At 42.6% G+C, this 18,557-nt stretch overlaps 1 protein-coding gene across 3 annotated transcripts in view; it reads right to left on the bottom strand.

Moving 5' to 3' along the window:
* Positions 1-2,860: 2,860 nt before the first annotated feature.
* Positions 2,861-18,557, bottom strand: part of kif15 (kinesin family member 15) — an 89,950-nt gene continuing 74,253 nt past the window's right edge. For all 3 annotated transcript variants that reach the window (XM_055864977.1, XM_055864980.1, XM_055864978.1), the window contains 34 exons: positions 18,192-18,234; positions 17,766-17,952; positions 17,565-17,641; positions 17,444-17,481; positions 17,250-17,347; positions 16,975-17,154; positions 16,625-16,834; positions 16,330-16,455; positions 16,107-16,229; positions 15,818-15,962; positions 15,574-15,662; positions 9,973-10,182; positions 9,623-9,800; positions 9,267-9,408; positions 8,934-9,075; positions 8,543-8,728; positions 8,309-8,437; positions 7,882-7,987; positions 7,449-7,614; positions 7,136-7,286; positions 6,901-6,986; positions 6,727-6,805; positions 6,440-6,526; positions 6,235-6,339; positions 5,994-6,116; positions 5,735-5,881; positions 5,491-5,586; positions 5,224-5,388; positions 4,999-5,102; positions 4,827-4,893; positions 4,675-4,712; positions 4,411-4,543; positions 3,933-4,064; positions 2,861-3,795 (listed from right to left, as the gene is read on the bottom strand). In XM_055864977.1, the coding sequence (XP_055720952.1) occupies positions 3,748-3,795; positions 3,933-4,064; positions 4,411-4,543; positions 4,675-4,712; positions 4,827-4,893; positions 4,999-5,102; positions 5,224-5,388; positions 5,491-5,586; positions 5,735-5,881; positions 5,994-6,116; positions 6,235-6,339; positions 6,440-6,526; positions 6,727-6,805; positions 6,901-6,986; positions 7,136-7,286; positions 7,449-7,614; positions 7,882-7,987; positions 8,309-8,437; positions 8,543-8,728; positions 8,934-9,075; positions 9,267-9,408; positions 9,623-9,800; positions 9,973-10,182; positions 15,574-15,662; positions 15,818-15,962; positions 16,107-16,229; positions 16,330-16,455; positions 16,625-16,834; positions 16,975-17,154; positions 17,250-17,347; positions 17,444-17,481; positions 17,565-17,641; positions 17,766-17,952; positions 18,192-18,234 (4,136 nt within the window). In that variant the 3' untranslated portion in view covers positions 2,861-3,747. The remainder of the gene's footprint in view (positions 3,796-3,932; positions 4,065-4,410; positions 4,544-4,674; positions 4,713-4,826; positions 4,894-4,998; positions 5,103-5,223; positions 5,389-5,490; positions 5,587-5,734; positions 5,882-5,993; positions 6,117-6,234; positions 6,340-6,439; positions 6,527-6,726; positions 6,806-6,900; positions 6,987-7,135; positions 7,287-7,448; positions 7,615-7,881; positions 7,988-8,308; positions 8,438-8,542; positions 8,729-8,933; positions 9,076-9,266; positions 9,409-9,622; positions 9,801-9,972; positions 10,183-15,573; positions 15,663-15,817; positions 15,963-16,106; positions 16,230-16,329; positions 16,456-16,624; positions 16,835-16,974; positions 17,155-17,249; positions 17,348-17,443; positions 17,482-17,564; positions 17,642-17,765; positions 17,953-18,191; positions 18,235-18,557) is intronic.

Here is an 18,557-nt window from a genome sequence, read left to right as displayed (position 1 = left end):
GCACGTGATAGGCGCTAGACAAATTGTGTTAAATATGGAGCTTTTTGAGAACCTGACCAAACAGATTATGTTTGGTCCTTATATTAGGGGAAATTAGATCCTTGATCGCTCTGAATGACCTTAGGGATTCCAAACAGTGAGAGAAACTGAGTCAAAGCTTTTAGCACAGACTTAGTCGTGATAGACCGGAGAGGATAGGCAGCAGGAAACCTAGTGGTCTGACATCACAGTGAACAGGTAACTACTACCCTTTTTAGAACGAGGCAGAGGACCAACGCAGTCAATAATCAGATACTCAAAAGGTTGGCTGAGTAAAGGAATAGGAAACTGGTACCGGCTTAATAGCTTGATTAGGTTTACCAGTTAATTGACAGGTGTGACAAGTTTTGATGAACTCAGAAACATCCCTCTTTAACTTAGACCAAAAGAAATGTCTTAATATGCAATTGTAGGTTTTCCTCACACCCATATGTCCAGCAACGTCGTTGTGGGAAGTTGTCAACACCAACTCACAAAGCTTAACTGGTACAATAACCTGACTAACCGCCTCCCCCAGAAAACAACTACCATGAGACACCCACTTTCTCATCAGGACATCCTCTTGGAGAAAATAGCCATGGGCGACATCTCCCAACTATTCCACAGGCACAATTTGGTCACGCAACTCTTCTAATGTGGGGTCAGCCCGTTGCGCCTTGATTAGATCGGAGCGGGGTACAGATAACGGGATAACATGGAACGTAGTGACAGATTTCTTTGACATTCTCGTTAGCCGGCGCAGTGACCAGGTCGCCACGGCTCATAGAACGCGTCACTGCACACACAGAGAACACCTCTGGGAAACTCTGCGCACTCTCATCAGGAATCCCTACAAATGACGGCTTAACGGAAACCACTAGAGATGGAAACACGACATGCTCACCAGCCAAGTTATTCCGAAGGATAACGTCAACACCCTCAATAGGCAACGAAGGATGCACCCCCACAACAACCTCACCTTTCAACAGTCCACAATCCAACATCAGTTTATGCAATGGAACTGACAGAGTGTTCAAACCTATTCCCCTAATTAGAACACTATTCCCTGAATCATCCTCAACAGAGAAGGGTAACACAGACTCTAACACAAACGATTCAGAGGCACCTGTGTCTCTCAGGATCTTCACTGGCACTAGGTCCTTACCTCTAAAGAATGTCTCAGGGTCCTTCTCATTAAATTTAGGCAACAACCGTAAGTTCCCAACAATATCAAATGTGTCCGGGGCACGACCAAAAGAGGAACGACCCCGGGCTAAATCTGGGTCACCTTCCCAGAGCAAACTCTCCCCTGAGAGCTTTCCTTCCCTAACCAGCTCTAGCCGCTCTTTTGCAGCTTGATTTTAGCACGCTCCAAATCCTGTTTAAATTCCAACTCCTTTTCATACTTTACCCGATCAGCACGCTCCAAATCCTGTTTAAATTCCAACTCCTTTTCATACTTTACCCGATCAGCACGCTCCAAATCCTGTTTAAATTGCAATTATTTTTCATATTTTGCACGGTCATGCTCTAGCTTCTCACGATCATGCTCTAGTTTCTCACAAGCATGTTCTAGCTGTAACAGAAGCAGTTCTTTCTGCTGTTCAAAAAGAGGACTACTAGGACTAACAGATGGAGCGGCCATTGTAACCTTATGGGAGACGGTGAGTCCTCAACAGAGGCTGCCCCAGTGGTAACTTCAAGAATACCACTCTCCATCAGATTGGCCTTCAATATTAACCTAATTTCAACCTTGCAGTGTTCAGCGATCTTCAACAGATGTTCTTTAGTACATAATTCTAACAGTTCCCCTGATGGAAAGCGAATGAACTCGTCTATATTAAAACGCCATGGTCAGAAGTAAATACAAAAATATATATATCTCGCTCTTCCTCTCTGCTGAACACACCAGACCGGACCACAAGAGAAGTGACAATCACACTGGGCACCACAGAAGAAAGATGAGATATATATGGAGCTTCCCCAAAACTTACAGTAACTCAACCCTAGTCTTCGTGCAGATTTGCGGTGGGTAATTATGCAATGTAGCCCGCTGGCAAGGAAATAAAAAAGGCATGCCATTCCATGAGCGCAGCATTTATGTTTCAACTCGAATCAATGAGCCCAATCAGTCCTCCATGACAACATAATCATAAACAGTAGAGCTGGCTAATAAGTCCTTAGTTTTGGAGTCATTCTCAAGTAAAACAATTTGACTAATCTATACATCCATATTTCCAAGTCCTATTCTTGAAGGTCAAGGGGTACAATATTTATTGCAATGAGTGGAATTCTGATAGACTTGTTTTCAATGTAAAGATATAATTTAATCATATTATTATATGTAGTAGAAAGTGATGGGTTAGAAGAAGCCAATATAACCAACCCATAAAGTAAAATGTAACATCCAAATATGGCCAGCTATGTAATTAACATTGATTTATCCTGCAATAGATGTCATTCAATTGGTAACATACATGTCTTATTCTAATGCCTCTTAAAGAGAAGCTAATCTAAAAGTAACAGAATGTAATCAGATTACGTTAATATTTAAATCAGTAATTTAACTTTTACCCAATTTGACATAATTAGCAGTGGATTACATTTAGAAATTAACCTACCCAACCCTGGTACGTCTACTCTCAGTCCAGGTTGAATTTGATTATCCCTGACTATCTAGCTTTCATTTCGGAAATTGAGGATTATAATTTCTTCAGTTTAGATTTAGTTTGAGTCATTTCAAAAGTATATGGAGTTTGTCCCTCATCCCCACGGCCTGTATGTTTGACACCTCTGATATACTGTAATGTGTTCCTAATGCAAACCACAAGAAACATAAATATACATTTGGATTTCTTTATCTCATTAACACATATTACAAATAGTAGAAATGGTAGAAAGAAGCAGTACACAGTTTAGCATAAAGTAATAGGAAATTATTTGCACCCTGTCCAAAGACATGATCCTGTCACTTATTCTAAAGCCATAGATGAGACTAGTAGAAAAAGTAAAACAAGACACACATTGCGCCAACAGACAAGATAATGGTAACAAAAACAAATTCTATATTTCGTTTATGATCAAGTGGACAAAATCGCAAATTCACCCGTATGACTTATTATTCTACTACAGAGAACATCTATTTACAGTTTTGAAATATATTTAATCCAGCAGATCAGTTGTTAAACAATGTGACTACCCTATTGTGGCATCTCTGGTAGCCAATGTGGTAAACACTAGGGCTGGGCGATTATAGACCAAAATGTTTATCAAAACAATTACAATACAAAGGATGATATCATATAAACGAGTGTAAGATATGAATGCAGATGACGCTGTGGCATGGCTTTCATTTAAATGTGGCCTAGGGGGCTACACTGGCTTCAGGTGAGAACAAGTAGCCTATGTTTTAGCCTGCAGAGGTATAGTGGAAATATCATGGGATACTAAGATCCAATGAGATGCATACCTACCTCAATTATACATATTGCAGTAAAAATAAACACAATGTATTGGCCAGCCCAGCCTTAGAAATAGGAGTATATTCATATAGAAATATTAAAATACATTTGAGAGAATCACAGTTTTTGAAACAGGTCATGTTTATCCTATGTGATGATACAATAGCATGGTTATCAGTCAACTCAAAATGGGAAAAGGTTATGTTTTTGGGGACATGTTCGCAGTCAACAAGAAATGTTGAGTGGCCAATGAGAATCTCTCCAAGCTTCATGCATTTTCTCGCACACTCATTTCCGATCTGAGTTTTTCATTTTCCTTGAATAAAAAATAAAATAACAATTGGGTTAATTATTAATGCAGTGAAATTACCCCTCAGTATTTCACTGCCGAGGCCAAGTTTCTTGATGGTACACCATGCAGGCATGTGATGAAATGTTAAATATGATTATTACCTCTTGAAGTTTGGTATTCTCCTTTTTTAGCTTAACCAGGTACTCAATCCTCTGCTTATGGTTCTTATGGCCCACAAGCTTGCCGTTCTCCTCAGACAAGTGGTCAACCTGCTTCCGAAGAACCTCCACTTCCTGTAGGGGACAGTCGGGCAGATACAGACATTTCCCACATTCACACTAAAACAATGTCCCTACATTAGCTAGATTCAGTACAGAAGGACCCTCCTAAAACTAATCATGGACTAGGACAGCTCCTGATATCATTGCTGTCTGGAGGAGCATGGAGATTGATGTCTCCCATAAAATGATCCAGCCTGTCAACTAGTGCAAATTGCTATTTTCTGCATTCCATATAAATTACATGTATTTATTTAAATAAGAATTTGATCATAATTGAGCTTCCTGCTCAAATAAAATAATTGTTTCTATTCAAAATTACAATAACCAGAACCCCTACAGACCCTGATGCCGTTCTCACCTGAAGCAGTCTCTCCTTGTCGTGCTCCTTACGGCTCAGCTCTCTGAGCTCCAGGCAGCGATTCCTCAGCTCGTTAGTCAGCTCCTGGACACAGGTCTGAGACTGGGCCAGTAGGGATTCCTGACTCTGCAGTCTAATCAAAAACAGAAACAAACAAAAACAGATGTCAAACTTTAACAAATGCATATTAGAGAAAGTGTATTTGCATACACATGCAGATTACACATAACATACTTTGTTCTCTCACACATTCTATTTGCATACCTTTCCCGAGCTTCAGTGAGCCTCTGTATTACTGTGCTCTGAAAATGAAAGGAATGAGGAAATATGAAAAACCACCTTCTGCAAACAATGGCATTTTCTGTTTACAAAAACTATATTCAGGTGAACAGGAGAGTTGAGTGATTGATACACACCTTTTCATGCCTCTCCTCCTGCAGCTCCCTCAAGACATTCTGACTAATGGCCTCGTTTAAAACATCACTGTCAATTGATATATATCCATCAGACACTTGACAAATCAACTGTCTGATAACACTTGGTTGCAAAAATTAATTGGTGAAAATAAGTGATTTTGAATGGACTAACCAATTTTTGTTTTCATTCTGAGCCAGTTGGTTCTGCTTGGTGTAGAACTGGTCAAGAAGAACTTGGATCTCCATTCGCATTATTTCCTTCTCATTCAGCTGACCCTGTGGGAAATCAACAGACTTGTTAGATGCCATATGTGTTATATCAATGTGTTAAATAAGTGTCTCAAGATTGGATGTTTAGCATTCATCATGACATGCCGTAAACAAAAAAACAAAACACCTTGAGCCTCTGGATCTCCTCGTTCTTGGCGGCCCTTTCAGAGTTGAGCTCAGTGAGGAGCACTTCCATAGTCAACATGGAGGAGCGTCGGTTCTCCAGCTCCCTCTCCTGGCACTCCAGCACCTGGCTCAGATCAGTGTTGAAGCTCCGGGGGGTGTGAGGTGTCTGAGAAATCAATAAGATTAGCTAACCCTCTCTTGATCAGACAGAGTTCCTTCCTGGTAATGCATACAGGAGGGAAAACCATCAGACACAAGTATCTGTTACCTGTGGCAGCACTTTAGGGGTGACGGATGACTGTGGAATACGATTGGCACTCTCGCCTCGGACAGTCCTCTCAACCGCTTCTTGCTGTTGTTTTAACTGGTGAAAAGCAGGCAGGGAAATCCCATGAGTAAAGTAGAGATCTAATCTATTTGGTCTGGTCTCAAATCTACCGTTTTCCATGCTACTGTAGCCCTTGATTCATTTTCAGTGGCTCTTTGTATATGTATAGAAATAGGTCTGTTACCTTCTCCTGGAGAGTTTGGATGATAGCCTCCTTCTGAGCAGTCTGATCCTGTGAAGCTTGGAGAAGACCTGCCTGCTCGTCTAACACCTTGGTGAGTCGCTCCACCTCCTCAGTGGCATAGACCACCTCCTCCTGAAGCACCTCTACCTGAGGACAAACATCCATCCAGACATTGTCATAATGATTGAATTCAGGCACATGTTATCGTATCAAAGCTCAAGAGGCCATATTGTTGTTTAAAATTAACTCCAAGTCTTACCTCTATCAGATTAGAAGCTACCTTCCTTTCGGCTGCTTCTCTCAGGTCCTGGAGCTCTGCTTGCATCCTGTTGTTGTGTTCCTTGATCTCCTCTCTCTCAGAGCAAGCAGCACTGTACTTAACCTATCAGAACAAAACAGGCCAAAACTAAACACATTGATAAAATACAGTAAGAATTGAGAAGTATACAAGTTAAACATGATAATTAATTAAAAGATAAACAAATGACTTGAGTCAGTACCGTGAGGTCCTTGACATCTCCAGACAGCATGGCGAGGCACTGGTCCTTTTCGCCCAGCTCACTGCGGAGGTCCCTGGTCTGGTTGATCAGCTCCAGCACAAACTCCTGTTAAACAGAACAAGAGACTTCTGAAATAAGAGGTATCATATCCATGATATAATCCAAAATAATAAAAATGAATGGCAGGTCTTATGGCAGGACTTACTTTGTCTTGTTCAATCTTTTGCTCAAGACTGGTTATGGTCCCATTGGCAGTTGTCAGATTTTGTTCAAGGCTTTCCATATTAGAAGCCTTTCAAAGTAAAATACAAACGAAGAGGGTCAATTACAGTTGATTGGAGATTAAGATTCAATATGTCAAAGAGTGTTCAACTAAACTGAAACATACTGGTGATAGCAATTTCTAAGAAAAAAGTATAAAACTTATACTCAACTCTAGGGCACTATAATACCAACAATGTATACACTAAACACTAACGATGAAAAACAGACCTGTTGTCGGCTTTGTGTAGTCAGCTCAGACACTTTCTTCCTCAGCACTGCATTCTGCTCCATTGTCTGAACAAGCTCTCTGGGGAGAAACAAATCAAATATGTCAACATTTCAAATACACTTCAAGAAGGTCTCATCATCCACAAATCAAAAACAATCCTTTATACAACTCACTCTAAAGTGCTCTCTTTATCCTCTTTCAACTGGGAGGTCAGATTACTGGTGTGTTCTCTTTCAGACTGCAGAGCGTTTGTCAATTCCTACAATGCAAGCAACATATTCATCAAGAAAAAGTAATCACACAAAACCCTCAAACGTTTAACTGTAATTTAATACAAATGAGAGACGTGTTCTGAATGTCCTTAACAGATAAGCAGTGCTTGGTTGGTTTAAAGAGATGCTGACTGACCGTGATTTGGGCCTGCTGAGCTGTGACCTCCTGCCGTTTCTCCTCTAGCTGCTGCCTGGACTGGTCTGCATCAAACTTGGCCTCTGCCTGGAGCTGGTCCAAGGCATCCTGCAGGGACCGCTGCTGCTCTAGGAGCTGCTCCCACTCCCGCCTGGGGGACAGAGGGAAAACATGTGAGGGGGAAGAGATGGAGAGTCTGCTAACTACTATGGTGACATTGAGTTCGCAGGATTTCCATCAAACTGAGTAAATCTCATCCGACATACACACACACACACAAAACAACAAGACAGCTGTAGCCATGCATACGTACTGGACTTCTTGGAGCTGTAGCTGAGTGCTGATCAGGCTGCTAGAGAGGTGTGCCGTCTCCTTATGCTGCTCACTCTGGCCCTCACACAGCTCCTTCTTCACAGCAGCCAGCTCCCTATCAGAGGACTGAAGCACCAGGCGCAGGTCATGCACCTCGCTCTTCAGAACTACAAAAGAGAATGGATCGTTTTGATAACCATATAATAACCAGGAAAAAGACAAACCCTCCTGTCCTCTTACTCAATTATTGGTACATTATGGTTTTAACAGTGGGTGCCTGGGAGGTGAAGGGGTTTCTTTAGACTAACCAACACTAGTAACACTTGAGTATTACAGTTCTGCCCATAGTGGATGCATACAGTCTTCGACTACTTTCGCCAGAGAACCCTGGGTAACTCAGTATAAACTAGGTGAAGTGTGTGATTGGTTCTTACCCTCCCTGGTGCTTCTCTCTGCCTTTAGGTTCAGCTCCAGGTTGCTGATAGTCTCCTGCAGGCTCAGCTGTTCTCTGTTCCAGCCACTTCGCTCAGTGGAGAGCAGCTGGACATACAAATAAAGAATTCATTACCATAGCGTCATAGTCATTAGCTGTAAATCAATACAGCTCAAGGGATGACTTTATTATCTTCAAGACAGGGCTTGAATATCACATGGAATGAAACACCTCAGGCAATGTATTCAGCTTAATCTGTACATAGTTATGCAAGTTTCAAGTTTAATTAAATCAAATGTACAGGATACACATGGTATACACCATCCAACGAAATTCTTACTTGCAGGTTCCTTCTTGACAATGCAACAATAAGAAATAATAAAAGATAAGAATACTAACATATCCAGAACATAACGGAATTTTCCTACCTCATCCTTGCAGCTGAACTCCTCTATCATCCCAGTCACCTGCTCCTCCAGCTTGACAATCTGCTGCAGCAGCTTCCTGCTCTTCAGCTCCTCCTGGTCCAGCAGAGTCTGCACCTGACTGGCTTGCTCCTGCCAAGCAAAAGGGAAATAATAGATTTGTAGATTCCACCAAGAGAATGACAAGTATAACGTTACGTTATTTGTTTTATAATTGATGAAGCCCGGGTGCTATACCTGGACCTGTTGCAGCTCCTCAGTCAGCGCCTCACAAGCCATCTCAGTCATAGCTGGTGGAGGCTGCTCACTCTGGATGTCATCCACGTCGTCATCTCCTCTCCCGTTCACATTCAGATGGTCGGGGCTGGAGAGTGGCACCAGGCGGGTCCGCAGGTTGTAGGCCTTGGTGGGGGTGGTGAGAATCTGGGGAACAAAACAGTCACATAAAATTAGCATGAGAAATAAAGTATTAGTCATTAATAGGCTATCTTCATAGAATTAAACCAAGGTTGAGCAAACTCCTGGATCTAGAGGTACCCCAACCCGTGACCCTCTATAGTAGCTCAGGCACAGCCCTCGAGGGGCATTGAGCCATCGGCGAGCTGCTAAATAACGCAAATACCCTCACCTTGATAGTTTCAAAGTGGATCTTGTTCAGCTGAGAAACCTCCAGTTTCTTGTGAGCCTTTGTGGCCTCCAGAATGTTCTCCAGGTGCTTGTTGGACTTATCCAGGTACCTCTTCTCTGATTCCAACTCTGACATCTGTTTCCTGGAACATAAGGAACAATCCTTAAACCTCTGAAGCACAATATGGGCCTATAACAAAAAAACATGGTGCCAATAAACTTCAAGTTCCAAGAGCTAATTACAATTTAATGCAACAATTTGTTTTTGTCCATGAAGTCAAGGGTTCATACTGAATATCATGACAGCATGCATGTCTCTAGAGAGTCTCCTTACTTGGTGAGTTCCTTATACTCTTCGAAGGCTTGGATGGTGGCTGTGAGTTCTGTCTGTTTCTGGAGAAACTGGGCCTTCAGCCTCGCCATGGATATGGCAGAGATGTTTTCTGCAGTTACCGGAGTGGAGTAAGACGGCTGAGCTGTGGAGAAATGTCAAATTCACTTCACTGAATACCCTTGCATGCTTTGATTAATTACATCACTAGTATAATCACAACAACAATAGTAAGCATAATACAAACATATTACTACAAGCACACTTGATAAGCATAATGCAAAATTGACAGCGCTACAATGCGGTACTTTCACAATGATGTGCAGTCCCTTCATCTTTTGTGCATCTCCTGTGCTTACCTCCATCAGACCACTCAGTCTCCAGAGCCCTCTGGAATTCCTCCTCTAGCTCTGCAGCAGCTTGGCCTGCAGCCCCCTCAGCTCTACTCACAGACTCAAGAGAGCGGAGCTGCCGGTTCTCCTCCCGGAGGCTGTAGTTCTCTGCTGCATACCGGGTCATCTTTGGGTGATGCGCAATCTGTAGGACAGAGGGAATGAGAAGTAGCCACAAATGCCAAATTCAATCAAATTAAGGAGTTGTACATGTGGTTGTTCATTTTCTGAAGTGTTTTGTGAAAGTGTGAGTTGGAAAAAAATGTCACAGATTCAGATTGGGGTCAACAGTACTTTAACGGGGTAACATATTGTACCTGGTCTCGAAGGATCTTGATCTCCTCCTTGAGCTGGTCGACGAGGGCTTGGCTCTGTGGGTCAGAAAGTAATCCCTGGCCACCCTTTAGGCTCTTCTCCAGGCGAGAGATGTGTTCCTCTCTAAACTTGAGAATCATGCGGTTGGAGTGAATAAACTTCTCCTTCTGGGACCAGGCCTCCTCAAGCTGAGACAGTTTCTGGAGCAGCATCTAAGGAGGGGAGGATGTACAGTATGTGTATTAACTACCATCCCTCTCTTACAAACAATATTCAGACGAGAGGTTGACCTATTAAATCGGCTTGGCCGATTTCAAGTTTTCATAACAATCGCTAATCTGCCTTTTTGGACACGAATTATGGCCGATTACATTGCAATCCACGAGGAAACTGCGTGGTAGGCTGACAACCTGTTACCGAGTGCAGCTTCAAAAGGATATTGTGGCTGCAAGGAGCCAAGGTAAGTTTAACTAACATTAAACTGATCTTATAAAAAACAAATCAATCTTCACATAATCACTAGTTAACTACACATGGTTGATGATATTACTAGGTTAACTAGCTTGTCCTGCCTGTTAATTTATCATCGAATCACAGCCTACTTCAACTTCGCCAAACGCGTGAGGATTTAAAAGCGCATTGCCGAAAAAAGCACAATCTTTGCACAAATGTCCCTAACCATAAACATCAATGCCTTTCTTAAAATCAATACACAGAAGTATATATTTTTTTAACCTGCATATTTAGTTAAAAGAAATTAATGTTAGCAGGCAATATTAACTAGGGAAATTCTGCCACTTCTCTTGCGTTCAGTGCAAGCAGAGTCAGGGTATATGCAATGGTTTGGGCTGCCTGGCTCGTTGCAAACTGTGAACTAATTTGCCAGAATTTTACATAATTATGACATAACATTGAAGGTTGTACAATGTAACAGCAATATTTAGACTTAGGGTTGCCACCCGTTCGATAAAATACAGAACGGTTCCGTATTTCACTAAAAGAATAAACGTTTTGTTTTCGAAATTATAGTTTCTTGGTTTGACCATATGAACAGAGGCTCGTATTTCTGTGTGATTATTATAATGAAGTATATGATTTCATCTTTGATAAAACAGTCTGACTGAGCGGTGGTAGGCAGCAGCACACTTGTAAGCATTCATTCAAACAGCACTTTACTGCGTTTTCCAGCAGCTCTTAGCAATGCTTGAGGCACAGCGCTGTTTATGACTTCAAGCCTATCAACTCCCGAGATTAGGCTGGCAATAGTAAAGTGCCTATTAGAACATGCAATAGTCAAAGGTATATGACATGCAAATGGTATAGAGAAATAGTTGACACGTCATAATTCCTATAATAACTACAACCTAAAACTTATTAACTGGGAATATTGAACCACCAGCTTCATATGTTCTCATGTTCTGAGCAAGAAACTTGAACGTTAGCTTTTTTACATGGCACATATTGCACTTTTACTTTCTTCTCCAACACTATGTTTTTGCATTATTTAAACCAAATTGAACATATTTCATTATTTATTTCAGACTAAATAGATTTTATTTATGTATTATATTAAGTTAAAATAAAAAGTGTTCATTGTTCATTCAGTATTGTTGTAAATGTCATATATACACACACACTTGAAGTCAGAAGTTTACATACATTTAGGTTGGAGTCATTAAAAACGCGTTTTTCAACCACTCCACAAATTTCTTGTTCACAAACTATAGTTTTGGCAAGTCCGTTAAGACATCTACTGTGTGCATGACAACTAATTTTTCCAACAATTGTTTACAGACAGATTATTTCACTTATAATTCACTGTATCACAATTCCAGTTGGTCAAAAGTTTACATACACTAAGTTGACTGCCTTCAAACAGCTTGGAAAATTCCAGAAAATTATGTCATGGCTTTAAAAGCTTCCGATAGGCTAATTGACATCATTTGAGTCAATTGGAGGTGTACCTGTGGATACCTCCCGGGTGGCGCATTGGTCTAGGGCACTGCATCGCAGTGCTAGCTGCGCCATCAGAGTCTCTGGGTTCGCGCCCAGGCTGGGCTGGGTTCGCGCCCAGGCTCTGTCGCAGCAGGCCGCAACCGGGAGGTCCGTGGGGCGACGCACAATTGGCATAGCGTCGTCCGGGTTAGGGAGGGTTTGGCCGGTAGGGATATCCTTGTCTCAGTATGTAAAAAAAAAAAAAAATGTAATAAAATGAATGCACTCTACTGTAAGTCGCTCTGGATAAGAGCGTCTGCTAAATGACTAAAATGTAAATGGATGTATTTCAAGGCCTACCTTCAGACTCAGTGCCTCTTTGCTTGACATCATTGAAAAATTTAAAGAAATCAGCCAAGACCTCAAAGAAAAAATTGTAGACCTCCACAAGTCTGGTTCATCCTTGGGAGCAATTTCCAAACGCCTGACGGTACCACGTTCATCTGTACAAACAATAGTGCGTATAAACACCATGGGACCACACAGCCGTCATACCGCTCAGGAACGAGACGCCTTCTGTCTCCTAGAGATGAACGTACTTTGGTGCGAAAGTGCAAATCAATCCCAGAACAAAAGCAAAAGGCCCTTGTGAAGATGCTCGAGGAAACAGGTCCAAAAGTATTTATATCCACAGTAAAACTGGTCCTATATCGACATAACCTGAAAGGCCACTCGGCAAGGAAGAAGCCACTGCTCCAAAACCGCCATAAAAAGCCAGACTACGGTTTGCAACTGCACATGGGGACAAAGATTGTACTTTTTGGAGAAATGTCCTCTGATCTGATGAAACAAAAATAGAACTGTTTGGCCATAATGACCATCGCTATGTTTGGAGGAAAAAGGGGGAGGATTGCAAGCCAAAGAACACCAAACCAACCGTGAAGCACAGGGGTGGCAGCATCATGTTGTGGGGGTGCTTTGCTGCAGGAGGGACTGGTGCACTTCACAAAATAGATGGCATCATGAGGCAGGAAAAGTATGTGGATATATTGAAACAACATCTCAAGACATCAGTCAGGAAGTTAAAGCTTTGTTGCAAATGGGTCTTCCAAATGGACAATGACCCCAGGCATACTTCCAAAGTTATGGCTTAAGGACAACAAGGTCAAGGTATTGGAGTGGCCATCATAAAGCTCCGACGCTCGTCTTATGTGGCAGGGCTAGCAAACTATTACAGACTACAAAGGGAAGCACAGCCGCGAGCTGCCCAGTGACACAAGCCTACCAGACGAGCTAAATCACTTCTATGCTCGCTTCGAGGCAAGGAACACCGAGGCATGCATGAGAGCATCAGCTGTTCCGAACGACTGTGTGCTCATGCTCTCCGTAACCGACGTGAGTAAGATCTTTTAAACAGGTCAACATACACAAGGCTGCGGGGCCAGACGGATTACCAGGACGTGTGCTCCGGGCATGTGCTGACCAACTGGCAGGTGTCTTCACCGACATTTTCAACATGTCCCTGATTGAGTCTGTAATACCAACATATTTCAAGCAGACCACCATAGTCCCTGTGCCCAAGAACACAAAGGTAACCTGCCTAAATGACTACCAACCCGTAGCACTCACGTCCGTAGCCATGAAGTGCTTTGAAAGGTTGGTAATGGCTCACATCAACACCATTATCCCAGAAACCCTAGACTCGTCAGAATGCTATTCATTGACTACAGATCAGCGTTCAACACCATAGTACCCTCAAAGCTCATCACTAAGCTAAGGATCCTGGGACTAAACACCTCCCTCTGCAACTGGATCCTGGACTTCCTGACGGGCCACCCCCAGGTGGTGAGGGTAGGTAGCAACACATCTGCCATGCTGATCCTCAACACTGGAGCTCCCCAGGGGTGCGTTCTAAGTCCCCTCCTGTTATCCCTGTTCACCCACGACTGCATGGCCAGGCACGACTCCAACACCATTAAGTTTGCATACGACACAACAGTGGTAGGCCTAATCACCGACAACGACGAGACAGCCTATAGGGAGGAGGTCAGAGACCTGGCCGGGTGGTGCCAGAATAACCTATCCCTCAACGTAACCAAGACTAAGGAGATGATTGTGGACTACAGGAAAAGGAGGACCGATCACGCTCCCATTCTCATCGACGGGGCTGTAGTGGAGCAGGTTGAGAGCTTCAAGTTACTTGGTGTCCACATCAACAACAAACTAGAATGGTCCAAACACACCAAGACAGTCGTGAAGAAGGTACAACAAAGCCTATTCCCCCTCAGGAAACTAAAAAGATTTGGCATGGGTCCTGAGATCCTCAAAAGGTTCTACAGCTGCAACATCGAGAGCATCCTGACTGGTTGCATTACTGCCTGGTACGGCAATTGCTCTGCCTCTGACCGCAAGGCACTACAGTACATCACTGGGGCTAAGCTGCCTGCCATCCAGAACCTCTACAACAGGCGGTGTCAGAGGAAGGCCCTAAAAATTGTCAAAGACCCCAGCCACCCTAGTCATAGACTGTTCTCTCTACTACCATATGGCAAGCGGTACGGGAGTGCCAAGTCTAGGACAAAAAGGCTTCTCAACAGTTTTTACCCCCAAGCCATAAGACTCATGAACAGGTAATCAAATGGCTACCCGGACTATTTGCATTGTGTGCCCCTCCAACCCCTCTTTTTACACTGCTGCTACTCTGTTTATCATATATGCATAGTCACTTGAACTATACATTCATGTACATATTACCTCAATTGGGCCGACCAACCAGTGCTCCCGCACATTGGCTAACCGGGCTATCTGCATTGTGTCCCGCCACCCACCAACCCCTTTTACGCTACTGCTACTCTCTGTTCATCATATATGCATAGTCACTTTAACCATATCTACATGTACATACTACCTCAATCAGCCTGACTAACCGGTGTCTGTATGTAGCCTCGCTACTTTTATAGCCTCGCTACTGTTTATAGCCTCTTTTTACTGTTGTGTTATTTCTTTACTTACCTATTGTTCACCGAATACCTTTTTTGCACTATTGGTTAGAGCCTGTAAGTAAGCATTTCACTGTAAGGTGAATTCGTATTCGGCACACGTGACAAATCAACTTTGATTTGACCTCAATCCTATAGAAAATTTGTGAGCAGAACTGAAAAAGCATGTGCGAGCAAGGAGATCTACAAACCTGACTCAGTTACACCAGCTCTATCAGGAGGAATGGGCCAAAATTCACCCAACTTATTGTGGGAAGCTTGTGGAAGGCTATCCGAAACATTTGACCCAAGTTAAACAATTTAAAGGCAATGCTACTAAATACTATTTGAGTGTATGTAAACTTCTGACCCACTGGGAATGTGATGAAAGAAATAAAAGCTGAAATAAATCATTCTCTCTACTATTATTCTGACATTTCACATTCTTAAAATAAAGTGGTGATCCTAACTGACCTAAGACAGGGATTTACTAGGATTAAATGTCAGGAATTATGAAAAACTGAGTTTAAATGTATACACAAATTTAAAAAAACGTCTGTCCACAGTGGGTATTGGCTTTTTTTGGTCCTCCAATAAATCGGTATTGGCATTAAAATCCTAATTGATCAACCTCTAATTCAGAAATAACATAGACTTATGTCAGCTGTTTCAAAGTACAGAAAGCTATACCTGCTTGTCGTTTTCACACTTTTTCCACAGACGCACAGCTTCTAAAAACTGTGTCTTGTATGAGGCATCAAGACCACCTTCAGTGAGGTCTGGGGGAAGAATGTGTAAAGACAATAACACTTTCCACAATGAATGTTACAGGGGAAAATTGACAGTATACACACATGTAAGAATCAACCAGAGTGAGCCAGTGTGGCAAAGCCTAGGTCAGATGTTTTTAGGGGAACCTAAATTGTAACCTTACCAATGGGAATCTGGGGCCCTCCTGGGGCCACATCTCCCCCACTGTGTGTCTGGGCAGAGAGAGCCTGAGCTAGCTGCTCCTTCAGCTTTTTCACCTCAGTCTGAAGCTGCCTCACATTCCCCTGCGTGTCTTCATTGATCATGGCCTGATAAAGCACCAGAAATCACGAGGAGATGCTCACTAAACTACAAGATATACAATATATATTACAATCAGTAGCACTTTATATGGAGAAAATGTTTTGCCTATTTAATTACTGAGTGTGAAAAAATTTACTTTTCATACTAACCTTGTTTTTGATCAACTTGGCTCTCTGGGCAAACTGTAAGGTGGATAGAGTTTCCCCAAAGCACTTAGAGCCTGGGTGCACATTGGCTATAATGTAGGTCTTAGCATTTCCTCCAAGAGAGTCCTGCAGAAAAAGGTTCTCTGTTAGCACACATCAGGAACATGAAGAAAGCAAGAGCTTTGTTTTTATTTTTTTAATCGAATTAGACACAAGTGTCTTTTACCCGAAGCAAGAAGGTGAGTTTGGAATCCCTGTAGCAGATATGCCGGCTCTTCCCATTGGACACATCCACCAGCGCCATGATCACCTGACCCAGGCACATGAGGGAGCGGTTGATGCTGCTGGCTTCCTGGAAGAGAAGATAGGGGGTATATGTCAGGAGTGATAACAATATAACAAATGAGTGTACACAGCACACAATAACACATACAAGTTGGAATGTAGCCCTCTAAAGGCTTTGTTGTGTGCAGTGTTGTGAATGTTCGTTCAGTCAGCGGACAGTAGTCCTGGAGCATCACCTTGAGTCTGGAACCCTCTGTGTGTGTGTCTCTCTGCCTCTCTGACCCTGCCAGGTCCACCAAGTTCAGCTGGGATGTGCGAATGTTCACCACCTCCTTAGCAGTCTCCTTGGACTCCAGAGTCATGGTGAAAACTGCATGGGACCGTGAGGACTCTCTGTTCATGGAGGTAGAGGCCACGCGCCGATTACGCCAGCCCATCGACAGCACCTGAGAGGGAAGCAGGATAAGTTAACTAAACGCAAACAGTTCAATGGCAGTCAAATCAATCTTGCACAATAAATGAATGCTATGACCAAAGCATTGTATAAAGCAAGTCATTGAATCAATCACATTGAATTATTTACTACCTGGTAAGCTTCAGCAGCTGAAGTGACAAACTTCTCTACAGCCCCTTCCACAAACACCCCCTTCTTGATGTTCTCTCTGAGGAACAGGCTGGCTGAGGCGCTGTCCAGCAGGTCATAGATCTGCTCGTTGTAGATCTCAATGAAGGAGCATTTGCACAAGAAGCTTTTGGCATTCTCAGACTGTCAGGAAAAACAATGCATATTAAATCGTCAATCAGAGAAAAAAAAACAGATAAACAACAAAATCACTTCAATGTCAGTTACTTTCTGCTCACCCTTTCTACCTCCCTGTTGATAAGGAAAAACAGGTACTCAAAACTTCGAGGGATAACCCCCCGTTGGTCATCAGTAAAGTTGTCGAAATCAGACGGACCTAGGGAAAGAAAACAGGCAACATTTAGTACCGAGGCACTGCAAAGAAAATAAGGTGTCTGTGCAACAAAACAAAATAATTCAATGCAGCACTCACCAAGCATTGTGAATGTTTTTCCAGAGCCAGTTTGTCCGCTGTAATAGGAAAACATTTGTGAGATATTACAGCACTTAATAAAACATGAGTGAACTGTAAAACAATAAGAAAAATCACTCACTAGGCAAAAATGGTGCCATTGTATCCATTAATACATGACTCAACAATGTTCTTGGCCACACTGGAGAATACAGAATCCTGTTACACAGAGAGGAGACGGACGAAAAATTCAGTTGGTTTGATTTGAGCCTCTATCTACCAATGTGTGAATTACTCCAGATTACAGCAACAGTTAAACTATAATCTAAACACCAACACTGACCTGAGTGATGTCCATGTCAGCAACATGGTCATAGGTGAATGTCCGTGGCTCCGGCTTGGAGTGCAGGCGAATGGTGTTGGGAGAGGTGACTGTGAGACAGAGGCCTTGGTCTCCATCAGTGGTCAGGCCAGTCCCCTGGGTCAGAGGTCTCACCCGCACAAACACTTTGATCGAGTCACTATCACCACTACATTACAGAAAACGAACATTCAAGGGTTAATACACTTTACCAACAGACGGTGCCAGTTTCTGCTCTCTTGACAACTTCTTATGGAATTGTCGTGACAAACAAGAGGTACTGGCAATATAAGTTGCCAAATGAGGCAGGGCAACTCGTGTGTCAGTATGTGTAGAGTGAGTATGTATTATTAAATTGAAGACAATAGCCAGCTCTTGCGAGAAATAAGCATTATTAAGCCACATTACCTGTGGGTTATTTGTTGATGCTGCATTGAGCAATCGACAGATTCTGGTAACAGAGGAGACATACAGTTAGCTAGTTAGTCAAGGTTGATCAAGGAACTAGAGACACTGTTTTAAACAGAAACCCAAGTTTAATCAGATGTCTAAGTTTCATACAGCAAATGCATGCTAGGTAACGTTAGCTCGCGAATAATATTAACGGAAGTAGCTAGGTAGCCAACAAACAATTTTTTTTTTTAAATCACTTGCAAATATGAATGTTTAGGTGACGTACCCTTTCCCTTCGTATTCATGTTGAATCTTTTCAGACAAGTAGCTTTGCTACTAGCAAACCATTCACAATAACTGATGGCAAAACTCCGCGATAGT

The sequence above is a fragment of the Salvelinus fontinalis genome, chromosome 16 (genome assembly GCF_029448725.1).
Source record: "Salvelinus fontinalis isolate EN_2023a chromosome 16, ASM2944872v1, whole genome shotgun sequence".
NCBI classification, from domain to species: Eukaryota; Metazoa; Chordata; class Actinopteri; order Salmoniformes; family Salmonidae; genus Salvelinus; species Salvelinus fontinalis.
This window is presented reverse-complemented; position numbering and strand designations above follow the sequence as displayed.